This window comes from Pyrgilauda ruficollis, unplaced genomic scaffold (genome assembly GCF_017590135.1).
Source record: "Pyrgilauda ruficollis isolate IOZ18807 unplaced genomic scaffold, ASM1759013v1 scaffold98, whole genome shotgun sequence".
Taxonomy (NCBI): domain Eukaryota; kingdom Metazoa; phylum Chordata; class Aves; order Passeriformes; family Passeridae; genus Pyrgilauda; species Pyrgilauda ruficollis.
In genome coordinates, this window is record NW_024531932.1 from 644,616 (window position 1) to 662,641 (window position 18,026).

Here is an 18,026-nt window from a genome sequence, read left to right on the forward strand (position 1 = left end):
TGAAGGAAACAGGAGTGCTGGGGAAGTGCAAGAGAGGACATAGAAAATTTTCACAGTGTAATACTTTTTAAGTCCGTCATAGATGTCTGAATTTTAATACCAATTTATGTGCTGTTGTGATTTTTAATAAACTCATATTCCACTCTTCATTTCTCCAGTGAATACAGCCTATTCTTAACCTAAATATTAACAGCATTTACATGGATATTTTATGTTGCTTCAAATATTTCTGGAAGATTTGGGGTCACTTTGTGACACAATAAAGAATTTTTGAGTAGGGCAGATCAGAGCAAGGCAGCACTGGATCAGTTACTGGGTGTGAATTGTTCTGCAGTAACAGCACCCTTGGAACCAGCTGCATTTTAGAGCAGGTAAGAGACTTCTGGTCACAGCACCTGTATTTTCCAGCCATTTAGATGGAGCTGTTCGAGGAAGAACTGTTACTAACCCTCCTTTGAGCAGAGCTTTCCCCACTCAGCAGGAGCGGGGCCTGCCCTCTCTAGGTTGTGCAAAGCCCATCTGCCTGTTGCCTCCCGAGCGCAAATGCAATCTGTTACTTTGTCAAAATAAACAACACGTCTATCTGATCACTTCTAGCCTGCTGCCTGCCTGACTCCCCAGCTATGGGGGAAACAGCCTGTTTATGGCACTCTCATTTTGGGGCAGAAGCTGTTACAGCTCAAACATTGCAATGAATAATTCACAGCTCCGGAGCCCAGAGACAGGGCTTTGCTCTCGCTGGGGCTGGCAGGCATTCAGGGTCATCCTGGCAGGAGAGGAATACCAAGTACTCCAAAAGCTCCATTTTATGTCTGTATCATCCAGGGAACTTGATCAAATCAGTGTAAGCATTGCCCTGACATTAGGATAACCAAATGCAATCAAAGTTGGTGTGTGTCTATATGATGATCATTGTGAACAGCTGTAACAGACAAGTTCTGCAACTAATCTATATTTCTCTAATGAAAATTAATTATTTTCCCCATTTTTTAGCCATTTTTAAACCCTTCCTCCACCTTTCATATTGCTTATGTGCTTGTTATGCCAATAGTTTGGGTACAATGGGCTAAAGAAGCCAGAAAACCTACATCCTAACTCTCTGGAGAATTCTCTTTTAATAGTACTTTCTTAAATTAGACCATCCCACATACTTCAGAATCTAAAGTCTTGGTGTGTGTCAGATTCTGACACTTTGTTTAACGTGGGCTGATTAGCTGCAGTCACAGGTTAGCTGTAGGGGAAAGGTCTTTCTTCCCTAAACACCAACTGATTCTAGAAGTTAAATGTAGCTTATTAGCTTAGCAAAATATCAAAGATGTATTTTCATCCTTAAAAGGAGGTTTTAATCCTTTTTACTTATCCTTAAATGCAGCTAAGATAATGTCTTAAGTATTCCTTAGCCATATAAGTAAAAATACCAATTGAATATTTAATCACAATCAACATAACTTTTGTTTGTTTGTTTTGTCTAATGGAGATTTACAAAAATGTCTTTCAGAATGAGGGGAAAAAAGAATAAGGTAACAAACCCCAGAAAATACCATTGTTTTCAGCTGAGGAATGCATTGTAGGATCCCTCTCCACAACTCAGAAAGAGTAGCCAGAAGGGGATAGGGAAAATTGTGAGAATCATGAGCATAGAATGGCTTCTCCAATGAACTACAACAGGTCAGGACTTCTAGCTAAGGAAACTGAGTGGTGGCTTGAGAAAGGACTGATGCTCTTGGCCTGGTGCTCTGTGATTCCCAAGGATTGCAATTTTTTACATTAATTACTAAAATACTATTCAGTTTCTGAGTTTGAGGAAAGCTGGATGGATAAAACCATACATTTGAGAGTGATGCTTTTGACCACACATCAATGTGGTAACCAAGCACTGCCAAGCTAAAAGGCAGAAAAGCCTCTATCCCTGTGAATTTCTTTAAGAAAACTGCTTGCAACAACGTGCATTTACTATAGCACAGCTTTTTGGTGCAGAAAGTGACACATTCTTTGTCCGGGGACTCCTGATGCGATGATTTGGGTTTGGCATTTGCAGAACTCTGTTTGTCAGAGGAGCAGAGGTGCAGCAATGTGTCATTGGATGTTTGAGCACCGAGTCACTCAACTCCATATCCCTCCAGATCTGCACTGAACAGCTCACACTTCCCACTTCTCACCTGTTGCAAAGGGATCTTAGATCTGATTGATTGTTCCTGTGCTGATAAGGATGTCTGGCCCTTTGCTGTTACACCCTCTGGTGTCACTTGGAGCAGGGACGCACATTTCCTTTCTCTGGTGACACAGACAAGCACATTGTCTTCCTGGCTCAGCTCCAGGTTCTTTTCAGAGCAGCTTCACAGGTAAGGACAGCACAGCCCTGCTTGTTTGTCTGCTTTCATAATTGTTCCTGAGTTTGATTTAAAACAATTTACCTCATTAACTATTTTTTCCTGCTAACTGAATAGCCCTAAAGGAAAAAAAAAAAAAAACAAAAAAACTCAGCTGTGTCCTATAAATAAATGAAAATGTTTTGAAGCAAACCAACCTTTGGGTCTCAACCTTTGGTTTGTCTGAGGCAGGACGGAGCAAGCCTCCAGAATATTTATTTATTGACCGAGTGCAAGATTTCACTGCTCTGTCAGGGTAGAGCAATACATATCCAGGAACCATCACTTTATAAACAAGAGTGACCTTGAAGCATTAAGGAATGATAAAAGCCAAAGTTTCAAACAGACTCCATTCCCAGCTGGATCATCAATACATGCTTGTTTTCCTATATAACTTTATGCATCAGTCACTGTTAAACAGCCAGGTCCTTGAGGATTTTGCCTCACTCCAAGCTCACTGTCTGAACCCAGAGGAGGTCAGGAGTGAAGCACACTTTTGCTGTCTGGCCACTCACAGCTAATGTTTTTCATCACAGCTCTTTGAGTCCAAGGAACCTCCACTGCATTGGTGAGTGGGCTCACACAGAAATGCACTCAGGCATGCAGGAGAGGGGATAGGAGGGAAAGGGCTGTACCCCCAAGCTGAGGGAAGGGACAAAGGGATGGACACCTCCCCATTGGTCCAGTTTCAGGGAAAGGCAAGACACAACGCTCATAATTACAAGAATTTTAGCATGGGTATAACTAGAGAGAGTTTGTCTCTCCCCTCTTTGCCCTTGCTCTCTCAGTTCCACAATTAGTGAGGGTTTGTGACTTATGGTTGATGAATTCCTGCTGTAAAAGCAAGCTGCTGTTCTCGCCATGGGAGGTTTCAGGCTTTCTCCTGTGCAGATTCTGCAGTGTCCAATGCTAGGGCTCAGTGGATGTTGTTGCCTTTCCCTTACACAGGCAGGACTCTGTCCTTTCTCCAGCCATCTAATTTTATAGTGATGACAGTCTTTTTGAGATTTCTGTCACTCTAAATCCACTGAGGTTTCTCCTAAATCCATTGACATCTCCCACCAGTTCCACAGCTCCCGGGTCTGACTGGCAAACAGCAGATGGCGTGGTTGCCTCAGCACAGGGACCTAAAATCCACCCCCAAAGGGAAAGTGAATTCACCTGTAAGTGAAATTATGGGCTATGATTTGCATGTGGTGTCATTCACAAAAAACACAGACTACGTGCAGGTAAACAGGCATTTTTATAAAAGGAGAAGAAAGTATGTACATCATAGGGAACAAATGCAGACTGTACTGGAATAGCTATCTATATGTATTTAATTTATAAATTAAAATAGAAACCTCACTAAAACATTGACACAAAGGAGTAAAGCTTCAACACAAGGCACAGGAAATTCATCAGATTCCTCTTGGAAAATAATGAGATGACACTTTAAATATGATGTCATGTTTACCATTACAACCACCCCAGTCAAAGATATTTTTCATAACCTCCTGCCTGATTTTTTAGCCCACTTTTAGTTAACCAAAAACCCATTCCCCAAACGAACTTACTCCTAAAATCTCATGTATTTGTTCTCCTAATGTAGATAATAAATGTAAATACCATACTAAGGTAAGAGATTTACAACAGTAATAATACAGCTCTGCGTAGCGGTTTTTATCACAATATAAACCAGCACCTCTGATAATATTGGCACTGGCATCTTTATCTGATAAATGGGTACTCGGTGATTAAAGATAAAATTCTCATCTTTTACAAGAAGACAAATGCTTGGAAGGTGCTATATTTAAGCAACACTTTACTTCTACAAAACTCAGCTTTATTTACTACTGAGGAGTGGATTCAGGGAGTTCTTTAAATGTATCTCTGGTTTCCAGGACAGGGATGGTTTCAATGAAACACTGGATTAATTAATGGAATCAGGAAATGTGCAACTGAAACTCAGCTTTTGTTCTGACAAAAATTCATCAGCTGTTTTTCACTCATACAGATGGAAATCATTTACCTGAATCCCTTTCCTTGTACATGTTGAGTGCTTAGTCCTTTAGTGTCTTTTTAATCTTATATCACACTGAGAAAAGATTTGCTTAAAAACCTAATAGTGGAAAAAATATTTATAAATAAACACCAAATAATTACAATATTTCGATCCTGTTATGATCAGTGTAACTCCTTATGGCACAGCTATCTCTGCTTTTGTAAAATATTGCTAGGAATGGTCAACACAGAACACAGAATTCCCAGGATTAAAAACCAAACAAATCAGCACTATCATAATAGCAAGAAAAAAGTGAAAACCAAAAGTCAAATGCTCATTTTGGCTGAAGAAGCTCCTACTGAGGTTGAAAAGCTTGTGGGAAAGAACATCCCTTTGTTCTCTTCATTCTAGCAATTCCTAAGCGTGGAATTTTGTGGAAGTCCAAAAAATTCCAAGTAGCTAAACTATGTCAAAAGGAGTTGAAATAATGTCCCAGAAACAGCACAATGACAGTAAAAATTACTGGTAACACAAAAGTATACACATTAATTAATATGTGAATTAATGCCAAATAACATTGGCTATTCAATACAGAGGCTAAAAAGCTCAATGTGAAAAAAAAAAGTGTACAAAATGTATTCAGATTTAAACATCTCAATCAATCAGTGTCTGTAAGAGAAACATAGAAACAATGCCCTGTCAAGTCTACTCACAATTCATCACTTTGCTACAGCTACAATAAATATTTGACATCCTATGCCATCAAAGGGGAAAAATCTCTCTTGTAAAATACAAGGAAACCAGATATGTAAGGACACAGAGTTGCTTCAGAAATCGTTCTCCTGCAGGTCACTCGTGTTTGTCTGGTGCTGGCTGATGAGCAGATCTTGGACAGAAAGTGTCCCAGTGCCAAAGAATTTGGTGTCCAAGTGACACAAAGATGAGAAACGGGAGCAGTGCCAATGAAACAAGCATTCCAGGTGTGGGACAGGCCATCAGGGCCGTGTTTCCTGGAGCTCTGAGGACTCTGAATGCCAAGAGGGGATCAATGGGACTTTCTGGAGGAGCTATGGGGACAGCAGAGCATCGAGAGAAACCCCACAGCCACTCACTGCCCCCACTGCTGATGGAAGCGTGGATAGCCACAGGCTGTCCCCATAAATCAGGAGCTGGAGCTCCCTCCCATTGCTGCCCTGCTCAGCCTCTGGAGCTCATTCTGCATCACTAGAGCCATGGGAACAGGGTGGGTCGGGCCGTTCCTCCCTGCATCGGGGGTAACCTCAGCCCTTTTGGGGTGGGGGTGAGCACAACAATGAACGCTCTGCCTCAGCTTGCCCATCTTTAAACGTAACGGTGAGTGAGAACAAGGAACAGCAGAGCCAAGGGAGTGGGAATGGGACAGGTCAGGAATGAATGCTGAAGGACCAGGCTCGGAGAAGGAGTCTGCTTATGGCGGCCTGCACAGTCTTGCTGCCAAGTGTCTCCCTCTCCTTTTCACTGACATGGCCCAGAAAAGGCTGTGGAATTCATGGAGCTAATGTTCTTCCTTTGGAAGGCTCAAAAAAAGGGTGAAACTGCTCGGTCTGTGGCACTGCTGGTGGGGTGCAACGTCAGGGTAAAAGCAAATCTTTGCAGGAGAGCAAAAGGGACGATTTACTGAAGCAACATTTTGAAACATTACTGTGAAAAAACAATGGAATTATCACAAAATGGAATTTCACACTCCCGGCAAACCCCCACTGGAGACAAGAGACTGACAAACAGCATTCTAGTGTAAGTTGCACTCCACACTCAGTCCTCTCGTACCTGCCTTTAGTATCTAACTTACTAAACTTTTACACAGCAGTTCAACAAACTCATGTTTCGCAGGAAAAACAAAAGTTTAGCTGGTTTTTCATGAAAAAAAAACTGCAATATTCTAGCTCTATTTAAAAAAGAACAAACAAAATCGTAAGAAAGCTACAGAACTACACTGCCCTTGCTGCCTTTTAAACAGTAAAAGCTTTACGGTGAACTCTAAAATAAATCACAAACATCTATAATCTTATTTCGTGTTTTGACATCAGACCAAAACGTTTACCAAAGCAGGCCTACAGGGAGGGAGGGAAAATAGCAGGAAGGGTAGATAATAACAGGGAGTGGAAAATGATCCAAACGTGACCAACAGAGATTTTCTGAAAACGCAGAAAAGAAAGCAGTTCTTTTGTCTGGATCACAGACATCTGGAAGATATAGGTACAAAAAGAGGGGAAGGGAAGAAAAAAACCCAAAGTGTGAAAGAAGGGGAAACCTCCATCCAGCAAAGCATTTGCACACAGGTTCAGGGTAAAGCACAGCCTAAAGCTAAGCTTGAACCTGCGCGTGCTGCTGGACTCAGGAGGGAAAACAATAGCAACAGACAGTAATACTTGAGCAGGTACCCTCCATGAACTTGCCACCTTCCGATAAACGTCTTCCTAATTGAATTTTTCAGCTCTTTCTAGCCAAGCCTGCTATTTCAGGCTGCAGAAGGTTTTGCTGAAGAGGACACAGCGACTCTTGCCAGACTTGACTGCTTTCAGACAGCCCACCTAAGGTGGGAAGAGACCATTTCCAACCGGCTGGTCCCTAACATAGCCCTTTCTATCTTTGTAAATGTAAATGCAGCCTTGTGGAGGGAGCGTTTTGTCTGGGAGAGGTCACTGGCACCTGGTCCCTCGGCGTGGCCTTTGGGGATATGTCTATGCCCACTAAAAACGCGTTTGCCGATAGAAAGCACCTTTTCACTACTGAACTTGGGGAGAAAAAACACGATAGGAATGTCCTTAGGACATCTGGGGTGAGGAACTTCTATGCACTTATTCCAAAAGCCCATGAAAAATATACCTAAAAGAAAACACAGGAAAACAGAATAGAGCAAACAAATTGCCCCCAAAAATCATTAACAAAAAAGTAAAAGTAACATTATCAAACTATATATATAATTGTTTTCATTAAAAAAGAAGGAAAAATGCACACCTACCGCCTGCAGTTCTGGTCAGGTTCTCCCTCCGCCCACCCCAAAAAAGTAAAAATTAAAAAAAAATACAAATAAAATAAATTAATGTTTCCACCAGCCTGGTTCTCAACTGAAACAATTTCTTCCCCCACTACTCTCTTTCCTCAACACATCTGTAAGAAACCTCAATTAAAAAAATCTGCAATTCTTCAGACAAACACGAAAGTAGGATTTTCCCCCCAGTCTTTGCAAACCTGGACTTCTTTTAACAGTAGCCTTTCTGTGCATTGGAGAGGAGATGGGTGTCAGGTACAGGTGTCCTTATCAGAAGATCAGAATGACTGATTCCACTTGTGCTGACAAAGAATGCTTGAGTCTGGGATTGCTCTGGGTTAATGGCATCCCTTTGAGCTTGAAGGCAGCACTTTCTCCCCAGCTGTAATGTGAATTGCTTAGCACTTGGATCCATCTAATGATTGAGATAATATCATTCATTAGCCCCAATAACAATAGCTCTGGCTCACCCAAGTATTTCAATATGCAAATGGTATCATTTAGGCCAGCGGGGAATCATTCCCTCAAAGTTAAATATGTGGTTTAGTTCTTGGGCAAACGGGATTCCCAATGCACTCAGGAAAATTGAGATGTTTTGTCATGTTCAAAAGATAGGCACTTATTTTAAATTTGGGATTTTTAAAAACAAATTGCAACAGCTGTGGTGGAAAGGCACTTGAGCTTACATGCTAACCTTCAGCAGTGGGGGCCGAGTAAAGGATGCCAGGTTTGCATGGCAGCTGGTAGGAAGTATCCAGGATTGTATGTTCTGCCCTTCAGGCTGGGAAACGTCCTCTGAACCCCTCAGCACATTGCCAAATCTTTATTTCCCTTTAGTGAACATATTAAAACGTGTAACAGTGGAATTGAACCTTTGAGATCCTTCTTTTCCATCTGGATGTGCATCTGTGGAGATGCACCCACAAAAGGGTCTTAATGGGCCAGCAGAAAACATTTCTGGAGGGCTCCAGACAAAGTACATCCAGAGGGTGAAGTGGAGACCAAAGCACAAGTACAGGAAGCAAAGGAATTAGTCAGTGAAACCAGACTTTTTCCACACTCCACATTTTTCTCTTCTGACAACTTATTTCATGCCTTCAGAATCCAGTACGGTTTTAAAAACCCAAACAAACCAATGTCATTTCCTTATAATTAAACGGGAGAACAAAGTTTGTGATTAAAAGGTTAAAGATGGAATCATCAGTGATACAGGTGGAACTTTGTCACCTGGTAACCAGAAATGGTAGCAAAAAGTGTTATCACATCCTCTCTGAGCAGCACTCTGAACTGAACACAGTTCTGGGGTTTCTCTGCTTTTCTAAAGAGAAATGTTCAAGAAGGGTTTCTTTCTTGGATCAAAGGATCCCCTCCCAGAAATATTGTCTATGTCTTGCACTCATTTATGCAGCTGCTGCTGGAAAATGAGCCTAATTCTTCATCTGAAGAGTCTGACCACAATAGTAGAATGAAGTGAAAATGACCAAAGAAAAAGAATATAAATGGTGCCATTCTCAACCCCTGCCACTGCCTCTGGGAGAAAACAGAAAGCAAAGCAGAAAGTGCTGGCACGCCGAGCTCCTGCAGCTCCAGCATCTGGGCATACATTCCTGGTGCACTGCTGAGGAACTCTTCCCAAGCTCCAGGGAGGCAACTTGCAAAACATCTCCAGCAAATCTTCAGGAAGGTCCTCCTTTCCCTCTGCTGCCATTTCCCAAGCTTCTCCACCCTCAGACTCATTTTCTGGCTATCAGCCAAGGAGTTTGACCCTTGAAGTGGCAGACAAAAGGTTTCCCGTGAAAACAGACAGGCAGAATTGTCAGGAATCCACAGCAACAGCAGCCTGGTTACAGGCTTTAGTAGGAACAGAGCCTGAAACAAATCGCCACAGCCAGGGTTGTACAAACCCAGCTGCCCTGCTTGGGTTCCTTTTGACATGCAAGGAACTGAGGTTTGGGAAGAGCGGCAGGTCAGTGCGGTATCACTGATTTGAGCCCTCTTGTCTATCCCCAGCGGCTGATGAGATTGTATCAGTATTTGGGCTGTGGAGCAGCAATCCAAAATGGTTATCTGGCACTACAGTAAAGATCCCAGGCTATAATCTGCCACAGCCACAGGGAACATTTGTCACCATTTTCCCATCTTTTCAATGAGTGGGTATCCTACACATTTTCCCCGTAGTAGGTAAATCTTTGCTGACTCAAGCCAGATACTATCAAGAGTTCTGGCAGTTTCACTTCAAGCTCACTTACATCTCAGGCAAGAGTTTTCTCACAAATGGAGCAGTCAAAAAACAGCCCAAGGAATAAAACAGGTACAGCATCACCTCGAGATTCCTTAACTTTTCAGGAGCTGTGGCAGGACAAGGTGGCAGATGTGCACTTGCTCTGCTCTTGGATCAGATAAAAACAACCAACAACAATCCCATGCGGTGCAATCACAAAAACCAACTACACAAAAACCATGCTGTACAGACCAAAGGAAACAGAAAGCATTGGCAGCTTCTCCTAAGGATCTCTGTATTTTTAAGGATTAATAATAGACAGGATTTGTAGAAGGGACCGAAGCATTCAGACATCCTACCTTCAAGATCAGAGCAGGAACTCACTGCCACTGCTACAACCTTCCAAACCCAAAGCACGAGGAGTACACCTGGCTGGGTCTTTAGTAACTACTTTAACAGGTGTGCAATTAAAACACAATTGGACCATTAGCTGTTCCAGTTAGCTCAGCTGCAAAGCCTTTTCACACGGAGCTGGGGCTTACATTAACGACATCTATTACTGAGAAAACCAGGGAGAATCCCTCAGTGCTGTGTAGCCCATTTTCCTTCTGTGCCGTTTCAGCTCCAGTACACCAAGCATCTCATGAAAACATCATGCATGGAAACGTTTCATCCCAAGGACAATGTTGGCATGAGAACAAATGGTTGTAAATACCATGAATTAGTTTAGGTCGAAAGTTGCAAGGAGTTTCCTAACTGCGAGGGCACTGGAGTCGGAACAGCCTGCAGGGCGGGGAGGGAAAGGACACAGGGCAGTGGAAAACTCACTGGTTTTCAGATGAAATTCAATAACTTTCTGAAAGGGTGAGGTGACAGCTGGATTGCAGCAGTCAGAGGCTGGGCTGGGATCCTTGGGCAGTCCCCAGCAGGCCTCTCCCTGCGTACAAGGGAACTACATCCCTTACTCTGTCACTTTGTTATGATGGCACTAAAAGGCTGCTTGGAACCATGTGGAAAAATTCCTGATTAATAGTTTGTGAACAGATGAACAGCTGAGTATAGGGAGGATCACGGTGGTGACCCCTTCCACTAGCACAGCTGTAGCCAGGAGGAGCCGAATTCCTGTTGGAGCGGCAGCATCATGCAAAGAGCAGGACTTCAGTGGATCGGTCTCACTAATTAATCACTATTTGTGTTTCTCCTGTGGGATCATTAAATAGTGGCAGCTTCCCCCTGAGACTCCTGCACTGCCTTTGCCCCCTGTGTGAAGGGCCAAGGCAAGTGGATGTGTTTTAGGGAATAGATTTAGGCTCACACTTTTCCCCTCGTATTTTAAGGAAAGCACACTGTTATGCTCACTTTAGTCTGGTAGTGCTTTCCTCTCTGGGTAGTTTAAACTTGAGACATCAACAAAGATAGGTCAGGAAGGACAATTAAGATGTGCATATGCAGATGAAAATTACATACTCTGCAAATTTGCATGTGACCTTTGGTTAACATTTTAAAAAGCCACATGGATTGATTTTACAAACATCTGTTACGATACCAAGGTATGCTGCGTTATGCTTAATTTTAAATAAGGCTTTCATTAAGCTGCTTGAAAGCCTACAATTTAGAAAGGGCTTAGAATTTCTTGCCAACCAGGGCTCCTTTTCATGAGGGTTATTCCAGCTCATGGGAGGATAATTGTAAATCATGGTGTCTCTGCATTCCCAGTGCACAGGGACTACTATGAGGTTTTTCAACAACACTTTAATTCATCACAACAGAAGTGTTAATATTTCACTTTAATAAAAAATACATACTATTTTGAAATATTCTTGAATGATCCAGCTTGAAAAATGAAAATGACCTTTAAATCTATACAGGGCAGTTCCTTTGGGCACTTTAAATGCAATAATTTATTAAGTTCCTATATTCATCATGTGTGCACAAATATCATGTAAATATTACAGCTGTACTCCATGACAAAACAAGCATAATGCAGACATAGAATCATACAGAGAACTGACAATTGGGGAAAAAAGGGAGATCTAGTATTTTCTGTACAAAAAAAATATGCCACTTTTTGATAATTTGTAAAAATGCATAACTTTTGGCATTTCAGAGAAGAACACCGTATAAAAATAAATATTCTATGTACAGTAACACACACAGGTCAGTCCAGGGTTAGAATCATCACTGCAAAAGAAAACATAAACAAGTGTTAGTGACAGCTCACAGAGGGAAGGACACTGTTAGGGAAGCTGGCTCTGGGTTCTCCAGGAGGAAAAGGAGCTGTGATGGATCTCAGCAGGGACCCTTTGCACCTTTCCTGAAGGTGGGCCAGACCCTGGGGAGTGTGGGGGGCATCTGAGAGAATCCAGGTGGAAATCTCATCTTTGTGCAAGGATTAGAGCACTTTGGGGCTGGCAGCTCAAAGGCCACAGGTACAGTTCTCTCCTCTGTGGCCCACGGAGCTGAACTGTGATATTTAAATAAGGAGGAGTTTTGGTTGCCACTTTTCTGGGATACAGTCCTGGAAATCCCATCCATGCATCCACACCTCTTTTGCCCTTAGCCAGATTCATGGAAAACATTAGCAGGACCCGTGGCACTGCCAACTCAGCACAGCAACATTTCCAAGATTACCTTATTCCAGCAGCCTTGAACTGGAAGGCCATCTTCTCCCTGTGAAAAAGATGGATGAAATGGCAGGTTAGGATCCAGAAAGTAGCACAGAGATGGAGAAAGGAAGGCATGGGTTAACTGTTACTGCAACAAACAGTTTGAACCAGGGCTGGAGGAATAGTCTGAGAGATATTCCTCATCCTTCAGATGACCCAGACTTCTGGCTGGCACAACCAGTGCAGCCTGAAGCAGGGGCTGGGGTGAAGAGGGGAAATGCCTGCAGGCTGTGCAAGGGACTTATGTACCCGAGAACCACCCTCCCCCCCAAGAAGAAAGGAGTCTATCCAGGCTTCCTTGAAAGAATGCCCAACTCAGCCAGGTAAACACTGCTAGGGGCTGGCAGTGGAAAGTGAGAGGTGGCTGCTCTGTCCTCAGGCTTGGCTCTGTAACATTGAGCTTAAAAACCAATCCCAGAGTCAGCACTAACCTCAGACTCTGAGGAGGGTCTAGAAAAAATCTCCGTTTCCTTTCTGCCCTGTTAAAGCGTTTGCTTTGTCATGTGAGAACTGCCCAGTTATCCCCTCTCGCCTCTGGGGAGATCCTGCCCCAGGGAAATTAGGAAGGGACAGTCCCTCTGCTTGTTCAGGATGGGGCAGCACCTCTGCTGGTTCAGGACGTCTCAGCTGACTCCCTGAAAAGGGACTTCGGCTGCAAAAACATCAGTGGGATTTCTGTGGACATCCCCTGGCACTTCTGCAACCGTGATGTCTTGGGCTCCATGGTTGGGAAATGCTTTTGTAAGTTACTGCCATTCATTTCAACCCTGTGCAGCTTTCTTTGATGGGCTAGATATGACACCAGTGCTTAAGGTGCTCTGGAGCAGCAGACAAAGTCAGGTGTAAGGAAATACACGTCTGACACAAGAAGTCAAATTCTTGTGCTTTGTGCACGTGGCAGATTCATGGTTTATCACTATTCCCCAGGAAACCCCAAAAAAATACAAACAGAAAAGCAAATGCACAGTAATATATTGAGAAATGAACTATTTACTGGAGATTCACTTCAGGGGGCTGATGTACTGAATGTTGCCATGATGTTAGAACAGTATTGCTTTTCAAATGCATTTTTTGGACTTTGGTCTCCTTGTGCTGTTTCCTCCCCTTCCCCCAACTATGTGGAAATACGGAATTACAAGTTATTTACTGGGCAAATTGTGGTGTTCCCATTGGTACACTGGTGGTGATAGGAATGACTGGTACAGTGCATGGCAGGAGGAGATGGGAAGTTAGGTGTATGAAGGAATGGGAGGCCAGGAAGCCACAGCTCAGGGATCAAAGGAAGACCAGGGTCACAAGGAAGTGTTTGTTGCGGGCGAATGTGCCGAGAACGGAAACATGACATGCTTATTAGTACCAAGGATCTCCTTCCACATATCTCAGAAGTGCAAAGAGTTAGTTCACAGCCTCCATAAGCTACACACATGGATGTGTCAGCTGGATGCCAAGCTTTTAACCTAGTTGGATCAAAAAACATGCTTATTCACGTTCCCAAGCTAGCTTGCATGCCAGAACACCATATATAAAAAATAACAGCAGCCATATTTCATCAGATTTTCTGGCAAGTTTCCCTTAATGAAAATAGGTATGGAAAGAAGTGTGAGTTCTAATATGGTCACGTGGGATGCATTCTCACTGGGAGCAGTGACAAAACCAGAAATGTCACCTGCCAGGGCACTGGTGGAATCCTCGCACCTGTGAAATTAAGTGATTTACTCAGCCAGAAGTTACTCCATAGAAACCTGGCTGTGATCATTAGGACACAAAGCACATGGCTCTGTGGTCTTCCTCCTCTGTGCACTGTTCTGGGCAGGGATGGTTTCACCTGTGGGACTGGCAGAAATTTCTACTACCCAGAATTTACAGAGCAGCAACTGAGACTTTACGAGTGGTCACTGTCCCAGAGAGGCAATGGCAGCACCCAAAGGAGGGAACGCTGGAAGGAAAATTATGTTAGCTCTTCACAAAGCTCATGCTTTTAATGGCAATTTCATGGCTTTTTTTTTTTTTTTTTGTTCCCCTCAAGAAACTAGGAAAATCTTTCACACTAAATGTGGCTTTTTGCTTTGGGATGCATTTTCCCAGCTAGTTGAACTAACAATATCCCATCCCTTGCAGATGGCATCGAACATCCTTAAGTGAGCATAAAGCTTGGAAAGACCATCCTCAGGCAAACCTTGTCATGCCAAACAGGGCTGATGGGCAGGGGAGTAGAAGTTTCTTTGTTTTATGGAGATGTTGAGACTCTGCCAGGGAGCAAAAACGTCACCTGAATCTGCATCTCCAAAAAACTCAGAGAAAATGAATAAATTTGTGACCTCTGTTGGGATACCAAGAAATCAGTTGGGGTTAAGTGTTCCTGAATATTTTTGTCCTGCAACAGTTGGCCTAGATCAGGCACTAATACAATAATCATTTTATCACTTAAATAAGACAGATACTGGGAAACAGGCAATCCTAAATTCAAGTTTTTTGGATGCTATGGGTACAATTTGGACTTTTGGGGAGAGTCATAAATAGGAATTATCTACCAGGGAGGTTAAGTCCCCATTAATACATTTCACATGGGCTTACTAATGTGATAAACTATTATTTTCAGTCATCTTCATGTATGGGGTGACTGAGGTCATACAGAACCATGTCAGGCTGTGCTCAACACACACAAGCAATTAAAAACAGAATTAATGAAGGACACAAGCACTGCAGCTCCTTGTGAGGAAGCCAAGCCAGTATACAGTTGGGTCTGCATACACTGGTTTACTGGAAATTGTCAAAAGGAAGGCAAAGGAAGAAGTGAAGCAGTTGTAAATAAAACCACATTCCAACTCTATTTTTTCTCATGCCACAAAGTACTGCTGACAGCTGCTGGGAATCAGAATGAAGGGAAGAGCCTGGTTCTGACAGCAGCAATGAGAGGAAGGGAGTATGGAGACAGGTAAGGAAGGAACTGCCAGGTGTTTCTAGGGCATGCAGCTGTTTGGGGGGATCAGAAAATAGCACCAAGAGCCAAAAAGCAAACGAGCATGCAGGAAAGGGAAGGTACACCATACCAATGGGCATGGGGCATCCAGGCCGTCCAGCCCAGGTAACCCCGGCTCACCCTTCTCGCCTTTAAAACCTCGGAGACCCTGTTTATGAAATCAACCACTATCGTTATTTCAGTCAGTGCCAGCCAGCTCCACGTCCCAGGAGGAGAGGCTGAGTGCCTGCTGGGACTGGCACAGGGCACTCAGCTGCACACCCAGCACAGAGCTCTGTCTGCACAGTGAGCAGTTTCTGTCACCTACGGGCCAGGAGATGCTTCTCTGAGAGGATGGGAATGGCGTTTCCTCCATTCCAAAATCAGCCATTCCTCCGATCCTCACTGAGAAACCCAGCAGCTGGATTTCTAAAAGAATGATCCCCAAGTGCTCCTGGAATTTGTGGCACTGCTAGCAGATTTCTGGCAGTGTTTACTGCAGCATACTAATTTAGATTAAAATGTACACATAGTCCTGTATTTATTCATTTGTCTAGACTTCTAGCCAATCAGTTTTGACAGAAACACATCCCATTTAGGATAACTGAGACTTGTTTTCCCTCTGGGTAGTGCAGCTCAAGTGCCCTGTGTGCTCTCAGGCCATCACATCAGCTGGCTGTTATTCCAAGGCAAGGAAGCCAGCACTGCAGTTTTGCTGTCACATAGCTTTGATCCATCGAGCATCTCCAGAGAAGAGCTGGAACCAGCAGCAAAGGAGACAGGGCTGTATCCACAATGGAGAAAGCCCTGAGCTCCCAGCACATGGGACACCCCATGTACCCAAACCTTTGTCTGGAAGAGGAAGGAACATAACCATGGTCACTCAGCAGCCTGATCTCTCAGAGGATCAGGTGGTCCCACAGCTTTGCCACAGGCTGTGGTGGGAACCCAGCTGGACTTATCCGAATGTTGTACTTTTGCAAGACCATTATTTATGTTATGATTTCCTTCTGTCTTCCCCATCAACACATCTTAAAACAATACATTTGATGAAACAGGACATACCAACGGACAGGGTGCATCTAATCCAGGTGCTCCTTGGTCTCCCTTATCCCCTTTAGACCCTCTAGAGCCTTTCTTGCCCCTCTCCCCCTGTAAATAATAGTTTAGTCCAAGAAAAAAAGAATACACAAAAGCTTTAGGATCATCCATTTCAAACAAATGTCAGCGATAGTTTAAAAAAGGATAAACATTTAGGAAACATTTTAAAATAAATCTCCCTCTGAGATGTGAAGATCAACATTTGGAGCTGCTGAGCTGTAGCTGAGCTGCATAAACACTGTGGCTGTGGCTGCAGTCCCACACGGACAGGCTGCGAGGGCTCGGCATCAAAGGGATCATCACTGCACTACTCAGGGCTTCCCACACATCAGAGAGGGCACCTTGGAGACCTGGCTGAGCCCAGGCACACAGGATGGGAACCACCCCTCTGGCCAGCACTGTGCCTCCTTATCTCCATCTCCAGCTGGCTGGGAAGGTCCCTCTTCCACTGGGGCTCTGGGATAGCGCTGGGATGCTTTTGTTACCCCTCTGAATTCCCATTCTTAAAGAAAGTCTCACTCAGGAAACTGTCAGCCAGGGAATAAAGGAAGTACTCAGCTCTGAGTCTGCACAGTCTGGCTGTCCTTTGTCCTCTGAGTAGTGCTCTCCCAAAAAACCTGTTAGAGCAGGGAGCAGTCCTAGGCAGCACAGCCACAGGGCAGCAACTGGTCCCTGATCCCTGTGGCAGAAGGCAGGGGATGGTGTGGGATAGTGTGGTATTTGCCAGTTACATCCACACCAAATCCTTCTGTAGAACAGGAAATTCTCAAAGCTGCTGAGCATCAAACAGGGGTAAGGGGCTGCTGCACAGGGAACAGAACTTAGGGTCCTCATGGGGAGTGTTAAAGAATTAAGGGATAAAATCAGACAGCACAGGCTGCTGCTTCTTTAAAAAAAAAAAAAAAAGTGTTAAACCCAAAGCTGGCAAGAGAAATGGATGGGAGAGGAGAGGCAATGAGGAGAAGTCACCCAGAATCAAGCACTGGAATGGAGAGGATAATCCAGGAAAAAATGCAGCATGGGTTGCTCTGGAGGAAGGAACCAGGAAGAAAGGTGGAAGAGGAGGAAGGGATAAAGGGGACAAAGGTGGACCTGTAGGAGCAAGGAAGATGCACAGACACACACAAAACCCCCAGCATTAAAATAACAGCAGGACAAGTTCAGGGCTCACACTTTTTCAGCTGGCTTTCACAAAATGCTGCCTGTTCCCACTGCCATTAGTGCCCCAAGCCCAGGCACAGCTATGCTGATCTCCTGCTCCAAGCAGAGAGCAGCAGGAACATTTCTGGGATTTAAAAAGCATAGAGCAAAAGAGGATTTTGGCAAACTGGGACTCCAGAGTAAGGGGAAATCCCTGTACAAAGGCTCAGTGGCAAAAGGGGTGTTCTCTAGGGTCCCCTAAGATATTGCACTTGCCCATTTACACTCCTGAGTCTCACACACTTTGCCATTGCAAACCATGGGCTGCAGTGAGGCAGAGTGCATGCAAGCTTCAAGGGACCAGCAAAACTCCCCACTCATGCTTTCCTGCTCATCCTCTAAAAGGAGTTGCAATTTCTCCCAGTTTCACTTGCTTTTATGCCAGAGCTCAGAGAAATCCCATTAATGAAAGCTAATGAAAGATCCTTCTTTTAACTAGGACACTCAGTTCAAAAACCAACTGAAAAAGTCTAGGAATTAAAAATGACAGTTTTT

At 43.8% G+C, this 18,026-nt stretch overlaps 1 protein-coding gene across 18 annotated transcripts in view; it reads right to left on the reverse strand.

The window, feature by feature from the left end:
* Positions 1-3,593: 3,593 nt before the first annotated feature.
* The window catches only part of COL13A1 (collagen type XIII alpha 1 chain), a 93,412-nt gene continuing 78,979 nt past the window's right edge, over positions 3,594-18,026 (reverse strand). For 13 of the 18 annotated variants that reach the window (XM_041490027.1, XM_041490031.1, XM_041490043.1 and 10 more), the window contains 3 exons: positions 16,296-16,382; positions 12,237-12,275; positions 3,594-9,150 (listed from right to left, as the gene is read on the reverse strand). In XM_041490027.1, coding sequence (XP_041345961.1) covers positions 9,118-9,150; positions 12,237-12,275; positions 16,296-16,382 — 159 coding nt within the window. In that variant the 3' untranslated portion in view covers positions 3,594-9,117. The other 5 variants (XM_041490037.1, XM_041490032.1, XM_041490028.1 and 2 more) reach the window with 4 other exon arrangements.